The sequence below is a fragment of the Brachycentrus maculatus genome, unplaced genomic scaffold, assembly GCF_059751285.1.
Source record: "Brachycentrus maculatus isolate JH-2025_06_01 unplaced genomic scaffold, ASM5975128v1 h1tg000050l, whole genome shotgun sequence".
Taxonomy (NCBI): Eukaryota; Metazoa; Arthropoda; class Insecta; order Trichoptera; family Brachycentridae; genus Brachycentrus; species Brachycentrus maculatus.
The window spans coordinates 873,922-882,500 of record NW_028280804.1 but is presented as its reverse complement, the minus strand read 5'-3'; the positions used below and the strand labels follow the sequence as shown (position 1 = coordinate 882,500).

The window sequence follows — 8,579 nt, the reverse complement described above, 5'->3', positions numbered from 1 at the left end:
TAAATTTGATTGTGGTGGATGGTTCAAGGATACAGGAAAGATAATAATACACACAACATAACTAGTTAGTTAGTTTATATACACGCACATGCCTTGGTATCGTTCGTATTCCGGGATTATATTGTTTATTTTATGTAAAGATCCAGGGATATATTTCAATACTAATGGCAACATTGAAGAGATCGAAGACGTCACACGTGACGTTTCGTGATTGCATCGGGTAAATAATTTCAGAAATTAAAAGAGAGATAATGATTAACCTTTATCTTGATGTTAAATGAAATATATATTTATGTTATATTGTGATCAAGCGTTAAACCATAAGTTCTAGTGTTGATGTTGAATTGAGAGACCCGAAGTGAAATAGAGCGCACGCTTATCGCAACGTTCAAGTGAGCTCTTGGCCTCTAGATTTTTGTCATTATCTATATGATGCTGAATTTTTTCTGTCCTTGAAGAATACTAAATATACAATAGGACAATTTATATCGTGTAATGGTAAGAAAATGTATTATTGATCACTATATCATATTTCTTACTCAGATAACCTCTTTTTTTATTGTTATATCAAAATGCAACGTCAACCATAAAAATAAACGAAGACAGTAATTTTATTATAATTTTCACTGAAATATTGGATGATTCTTGTAGTTTTATTAATTTATTTGGCACTTTTAAATGTTGAACATGAGCCGTTTTCTCTCATGTTGACTTTTTCAGTAAAAACCTGTTTTGGTAATTTAAAATTAACATCAATTAAATGATTTATTTAAGTGTCGGATTGTAAGCTCGTGGTTAATGTCACGGATACTTGCGTCCCAATTTCTCGGTTCGAACCCCCTCTACCACAATTTGATACCTATTTTTTATAATGAGCCGCTTAGGCCCATGGAAATAGTATAAAATTGAAGTAGTATTGTAAATCATAAAAACACAAATATTTATCTTTTAAATAAAAAAAAAACATTTAAAATCATCTGTTATTGAGTAGGACAAATGGAGTTCTGTTAATTTTTTTAATGTTGCCAATCCATGATTACAGTTTGGCCCGTTATAAATATTTTTATAATGATATCTTTATTGATATCTTTACAGAGACAAAGAAGTTTTTGAGATGGGAATATGGGAATAAAGTCCTTTACAGGGTTTACAACCTATTATTGGCTAATTAAAGTGATCACATTGCACCCTCAGTAACATTCACCTACACTGCCCTTGATTGACTATATTTGCTAACTAACTAACTAACCATCACGCCGCTTCTCCGCAGGGGTAGGCAGATAGAATCGAACGCCACACCACTCTGTCTTTGCAAACATTCTTTGCCTCTTCCACATTCATGCATCTCCTCATTCATACCCGACGATTATTACAACTCACGACCTGGCCGCTTTCAAGTATTTGACATACTTGATTGTGCCTAGTTTTCCTCGGTCTTCCTCTGCTTCTTTATCCAACTACATTCGCCTCATAAATACGTTCCACATGTCCATACCATCTTAACACACCTTTCTTAATTTTAAAGATAATGCTTATCTCAGCCTTGCGTTCTTTCCTTATTTCATCATTGACTATATCGCTCACTCCTTTCAACAATGTCAAATATCAAAAATCGTTAATTTTCAGTTGTGCATGTTTTCGGTATGCCCAGAAAATGTACTATATCCCAGCAAAAGAGGCATATTTTTAACTTAATATTTACCCGCTACAGGGGAGAAAGTGTTGTTTTTGCATTTTGAAGAAAAGGTATTGTTTAATTTTTTTTTTAATATAGTAAATATTTTTCAAATGGAGGAAAAACATTCAGGTTTTACCCAAAAAGATTGGCTGCACAGTAAAAAGTTCAAAAAGTGGCTTGATATTTATTTTTAATACATTTTATTATATTCTTAAACTTTGAAAACGATCTCCTGAAAATCAAGTTTTTTGATTAATGACGTTATTGAAAGATGTGAGCGAATTGACTGAATTTTTTTTTTAAATTTTATTAATCCCCTGTGGAGTTAAATCTAGTTTTTGTTTACAAAGATTTGAACACACTAAAAATATTATCTTTTTATTCCAATTCCAGGATAATGGATATGTCTACTGTTGCTGTGAAAATATTATTTTTCGCTCAATCAAGGGAGATTGTCGGGTCTAAAGAATCATCAATTACTCTACCAAAGAGCACAACTTACTCACATCTTCTCGAATCCATCACTTCAGTTTTTGGCTTATCGAGTATCAAAAATAACATAATTATTGCCAAGAATACAGAATTGTGTGAAGATAGCTCGAATCCCATAACTTTCGATAGTAACGATGAATTAGCTGTCATCCCACCGCTAAGTGGAGGTTAGCGAAGTCAAATTGGTGCAATAAAAAGTAAATCAACGCAAAAATGGATTTCTTACACCTCACATACGATGTTCTATCTGTCGATCATGTTATGAAGCTTGTGTCATCTGAAACTTGCGGAGCTGTATCTATGTTTGTCGGAACAACAAGGAACAATTTTGAAGGGAAAAAGGTAAACATTTGAAATCTGTTTTAGATATCAATGTTTGACTTTTTATTTTGTGTCTTTACATATTAACGATCAAGGTAACACTGCATTAATGTGATGTCCGTTGCGGCTACCCTTCTGAAAGTCTTGGGTTTGATTACCAGTGGGGGGTCAAATAAACATAAGTTAATTTTTCACTCAAATATTTATTCAATATTAGCCTGGACTAGTACCTGAAGCGGAGGGCTGATCACCTTTCCTTCATGTGTTAACGATCAAGATAACACTGCGTTTATACAATGCAGTGCCCTATGCACCATCGGGTGCGGATAAGGGTTTGAAGAAGAAGAATGTGATGCAGTGTCCTATGCACCATCGGGAGCGGATTAAAGTTATGAGAAGAAGAATCTGATGTATTGTTTTATAATTAAAGGTTGTTCAGCTGGAATATGAAGCTTATGATACAATGGCTTTAAAAGTTATGAAGAATATTTGTAATGAGATTCGAGAAAAGTGGGCAGATGTTCATAAAATCGCCATTTATCACAGGTAAACTAACTTTAAACTAACAATTTCAAATCTATAACGATTATGGAATGAAGGACACTGTTGTTAGATTGAGCAATCGGTTGATAATTTATATTACTTTATAATCTAACAATGTGCATATCATCAAACATGTTGTGTCGGGTTTTGGTCCCGTGGTTAGTGTCACGGACTCTTGAGCTAGAGTTTCTGGGTTCGAACCCACTCTACCACAATTTGATACCTATTTCTAATAAGTAGCCGCTCAGGCTCACAGAAATAGTATGAAATTGAAGTATTTTTGTAAGTAATAAAAACTCAACTATTTCTCTTTATTAAAAATAAAATAAAAACTTTTTAGAACAGTGATTCCATAATTTGTAGCGACCATAACGTAATCTATAGTTTTTTCAATAGCTTGCTTATTGTATACACATAGTAAAAACATAAGTACAGTATTCATGAAGGTACATCCTGCCACATAATGGTGTCATGGTTCTATGAATTTGAACTCCCGTTACTTATAATGCTGTAATTCACTGTTTCTCCAACATACAAATAATAAATTGCTTTTACATATGTACTATTAGATGTAAACGTATAAAAGAATGGAATTGAATATACAGTAAAACCCCTATTTTACGTTTTTTTAAGGGACTGACAACAAAAAAAATTAAATGGAGAGAAAATGTAAAAGCGGGTTATTGAAAAATAAACATTTTAATTAAATTTTTTTTTTGTGAGATTCACATATTTTTTGCAAACAAAACCCTAAATGGAGGGAAAATATAAATGAGGAGTATTGAAAAATCATTTTAAATTACATTTTTGTAAAAATTGTAACAATTTAACAAATAAAATAAATGTAAAAACTGAACGTAAACGATAATCGTGAATAATGTCGAAAAAAAAAGAATTACAGATCGAGTCAAAAATTAAATTACAGCTTATTTTCGACGTGAACTAGGAAAAAAAAACATTTACGCGGGTTATAAATGTACAAAAATATATCGGGACTGAAATAATTACAAAATTAAATCCGGGGATGTAAAATCCGGGTTTCACTGTTTATATATTGGTTGTATCAATAGACAAAGCATATTTTTAAAAAGTGAATAGGTCTAAGGATTCATAGAGCTTGCGACATGGTATTAGCTGAATGAAGTGATTACTTTAATAACTGTGTAATGTTATGCCACTTAATACAAAATTATCAGTATAATAATATAAAGATTTTTATTGAATTCTCAACATAGATAAAGGAGTCTATTATGATTGGAATATTGAAGTCTTGGTATTTACAATCCTAATAACCTATCATCGACTGATTCAAGTAATCACTTTGTGCATCATGTAACATTCACCATTTTGCCAATGATTAACAACCACTTAACTCAAATTGCAGAAAGTTGTATGTTTAAGCAAATGACAATACATGTTCACACACTTCCAGACTTAAATTCATTGGCGACATCTATGGTTTAATTTGTTTTTTATATGGAAAATGCATACTTTTTTTGAGTTAGCAGAGACCTTTATGACTGCATGTGAGATTTCCTACATGCATTTTTAAAGTACAGACGTTCAACAAATAAATAAATGTCTTGTTATTTTATTTATTATTTTAAATAAAGAAATCTTGCAATACAAAATAAATTGAAAAGCAATTTTTTTTCTTCCGTTTTAGATTAGGAACAGTTCCAGTGCTGGAAGCAAGTGTTGTAATAGCTATCAGTAGTCCACACAGAGTCGATTCAATGGCTGCCGTAAAGTTCTGCATTGAAAATCTTAAAGGTACAGTGCCTATATGGAAAAAAGAAGTTTATTCGACCCATGAGCCTCCCGAAAGCCAATGGAAAGAAAACGTTGAATGTCCATGGTCTAAGAATCACAAAATATCCTGACTGAGTACAAACTGTATTCGCCTTTCAATATGTTTTCTTAAAAATCTATTGTTGAAGTATTTAGTTGTAAAGTGTTGACCTTGCCAGAGATTTCAAAGAACCTATACTATAATTTACGTAGATAAGATTATACACTGAATTTCCTACTTATCCTGTAGATATGTTCCATGCAATATTGTTTAAAAAAAGTATACTGAATTAGAAAAAAAATATGGTGGATAAAAATCAATTATGGATATCAAAAATATATATTATTGTTTATTGTACCTTCACTTTATTGAAAAAATAAATGGAAACAAAAATTATTCACCCGGTCATCTTCCCTATACCTCATAGTACTGATTAGTACATACAGAAGACGTAGGAAATTCTAAATTACTGTTACGCATTGTCAAATGAATGTTCAATTTTTTTTCCTTTTTCCAAATTGTATAAAAAGAGTTCAGTGTATATGTATGTATTTTTAATATTTTTAAGTATAATATCTTTTGAAGTTTTACAATTTTTAGAAATATAGAAAAATAAATTTTATATCTTGTTAAAATGTCTTTCATTTACCTTTTAAAACATTATTTCAGATCGTGACCGGTTTCTCTCTGACGAATGTGATTCGACTGGCGACACATCCGCTCACCAGTACTCGATAGATCCAAATATAATTCAAGTGAATGCTTCAAACGAAGAAATCCAACGTAGAATAAATAACTTTATAGATAGGAAAAGAGATCAAGTAAACTTGTGTAACATCCAAGACTTCATTATACACAAAAAAGAAAGTAAAGATTCTCAGACTCCGGACACATGTGCAAGAGTAAATGCTGTTTTTATAAAACGGAAAGACTCAAAAGGTCATTTAAATGGTGAGAATTTTTCTACCATGCTGGAATTTTAACGTTTATATTTAACCTTTTTTATTTTATGTGTGTATTGTATTTTATGAGTATTTTGCTTCTTTTTTTTCACATATATTTTCGAGCAGGTTTTTTTTCCTATTTATTCAAAGTGAGTCTGTAAATTTAACTAATGGTAATAAAAATAAAACTGCTACAGAGACAAGTATCTTTTTATATGGGGCCTTTGATCTGGCAATGGCTGGCCTAAGTGATAACTTTATACACTGTAAAATTCCTAATGTACCACTTAAATTTTTGTTAAAAATTATTCATATGAAGTATCTTAGAGTTTCGAACCTGGGAATGAGGTTTCATAGAGTATCTTAGCAACTGCTTTCATATCTCAGTTAGAATTAACGGATGGAACTGCCATCTGTTGATAAATTTGTGAGGTATGCTTAGAATAATTGAAAGGATAGCTTTTATTATTAATAGTAATCCACACAGATTGAGAATAGCCAGCAAACTAACTATGGTCACATTACTAAATACTTAGGCAATTATCTATCAAACAGTTTTATGGATACTTGACATTTATCAGGCAATTTAAATATGTATAGATTATTTTTATTATTCCTGACTCATAGTACTTACGACCCGTAAAAATCAAATTATCAAGGAGAAGGTTAAGTATTACTTTACACAGTTTAAGCCTGCGCTGAGCCAATGGGTTCCCTGCAAAACGTCGGACCTTATTAAAGTGTTTTTAAACCCCAGATCGTTTTCATCATAAATTTTTTGAGAAAGGATAAATTTAATGATCGTCATTTGCTCTTTTGTAGATCCCATATTGAAATAAAGATAGTATGACTTGCACATTTGGTTTTCATATCAACTAAGTAGACATGGTAATAATCAAGTATATTCAGTAATACATTTAATATAATACATTGAGCTGAATAATACATATGTATTATTCCTGGTTTCACCATACTTACAATCAAATATACTGTTTTAATACATAATGGTTATTATTCAGATTCAATAACTGAGCTTATTTTGTTGTGCAGTATAATATAAAAACGTATATAATATAAATACGTTACAATATAAAAAGGAAACAAAACACGAAAAATTTAATTATTAATTTTTACATATGATTCTCTAATTGTGTCAAATATCTCTTTACTCTACATAAGAGAATAAAAACATAATTATTATGACAAAGATTATTGTAAAACATGAAAGTTATGATAAATATTACAATAAAACATATTTATGATTATAATGAAACATGATTGACTATTAAGTGGAATTTACGAATTCCAAAAAAGTAATATTGTGTTCTAAGTAAGAACACAACGCGACACAATAGATTAAGCTGAACATATATTTTTATTTCTGATTGATATTGGCTTTTTAAATATATATTTCTCATTTTTATTCTAGTTAAGCGAGTACATAATGAATGGGGACCTCAAACTAAAGTGGAGAAGAGAGAAGTGGCTGAAACAAGTATAAATCCAAATCACCCAAAAGACGCGGTCGAAGAAAGGTTATCAAACGCTGAAACACATTTAAATATTCCAAAACCAATTCCTAATGATGTGTACAGCCGTTTGAAAAAAATAGAAGACAGAATTTTGGAGCTTGAATCTATTTCTCCGGAATATGTCATGTTTTGGGTAAAATAATCATCTTTTAAAATTATTTATTATGCATGTTTTTAGATACAAATATTTGAATTCTTGTATTTTTTATGCTCCAAAATTTATTATTATGAAATTACAGGGTAACAGTTACTGATATTAATACTGTTATTTTTAATTTTTTTTAAAACTTTAAATGTTAAGGAAACCTTTATGTTTAGGAAATAGCCTTACTTAAAATACACTCATTTCTACAATAAACATTTAAGTACATTGCTATGATGAATATTTTTTCTGTAAATCAGTATTGTCTGAATTAATCCTATCAAAGTGACAGCTGTTTTTCTCTATTTAATTGATTTTTCAATGATTACTAAGGGCTCATTCGTATGAAGTAATATGGTTGTGCAAAGCTTGTAGAACAACGTAAGTTTAAGGCATATATACATTGTATTAGTCACCGAACATCTGTACATATGGAATGTGTTGCGTCTTCAAGTTTTAGTTAGTATTAATGAACCCTAAGAGATATTCCTGCATTTTAAGTCATCCAAAATACATAAATATTTTAAAATAATTTTGTAGTTTATAAAAGTTTGTAAACACATTATCTGTATTATAAATTTTTGTTTTTCAGTCCAAAAATGCTCAGCAGAACAATGATTCTGAAATCACAATGTTGACTGAATCAAATACCCTGAAAAAATTTAAGTACAGCTCTGAAGACATCAAAAGAAAGCTTCAAGACTTGGAGCGAACATAAGATCTGATGTAATTTTAATACTCATATAATTGAATCACAATACTTTTATTTTATAAAAAGTTTTTTAAATAAATATATCTTAATTGTGAGTTTTCTTTCTTATGCTTGAACTTTGACCTTTTCAAATCTATGAGAACCTGGGAGTCTACATAATATGCTATTGGCTTGTGGCTATGCTCCGTAGTCTTTTTTGTATTTTTTTAAATATACTCTTATGATTGGTTTTATTATGCATCCACTCTTTATGTGGTGTATATGGAATCTGCAAACAAATGTCCAGTGTGTGGGAAGAAAAGCGATGCTGAAGAGACTTGGTAAATGGGGAGATTACCGCGTTACATAAGAAGGGTGATCCATTTAACTATGACAACTACCGCGGCATAACGCTACTCAGCGTACCTGGGAAGGTGCTTGCCC

At 30.7% G+C, this 8,579-nt stretch overlaps 2 protein-coding genes across 2 annotated transcripts in view; both read left to right on the top strand.

The window, feature by feature from the left end:
• The window catches only part of Mocs2A (Molybdenum cofactor synthesis 2A), a 2,612-nt gene extending 270 nt beyond the window's left edge, over positions 1–2,342 (top strand). Inside the window, exon 2 of the mRNA XM_088277824.1 lies at positions 2,072–2,342. Coding sequence (XP_088133950.1) covers positions 2,076–2,342 — 267 coding nt within the window. The 5' untranslated portion in view covers positions 2,072–2,075. The remainder of the gene's footprint in view (positions 1–2,071) is intronic.
• On the top strand, positions 176–8,263 carry Mocs2B (Molybdenum cofactor synthesis 2B). Its single transcript, XM_088277823.1, has 7 exons — positions 176–498; positions 2,072–2,512; positions 2,922–3,037; positions 4,701–4,807; positions 5,496–5,777; positions 7,200–7,435; positions 8,037–8,263. The coding sequence occupies exons 2-7, from the start codon at positions 2,384–2,386 to the stop codon at positions 8,160–8,162; spliced, it is 996 nt and encodes a 331-aa protein (XP_088133949.1). The 5' UTR covers positions 176–498; positions 2,072–2,383; the 3' UTR covers positions 8,163–8,263.
• The last annotated feature ends 316 nt before the right edge of the window (positions 8,264–8,579 follow it).

What these genes read in the sequence shown, in the direction of transcription:
- Mocs2B (XM_088277823.1), top strand. Translation starts at nt 2,384, where the DNA reads ATGGATTTCTTACACCTCACATACGATGTTCTATCTGTCGATCATGTT. An exon ending in ACAATTTTGAAGGGAAAAAG is followed by an intron (nt 2,513 to 2,921) that starts GTAAACATTTGA and finishes TTATAATTAAAG; the next exon opens with GTTGTTCAGCTGGAATATGA. An exon ending in CGGAATATGTCATGTTTTGG is followed by an intron (nt 7,436 to 8,036) that starts GTAAAATAATCA and finishes TTTGTTTTTCAG; the next exon opens with TCCAAAAATGCTCAGCAGAA.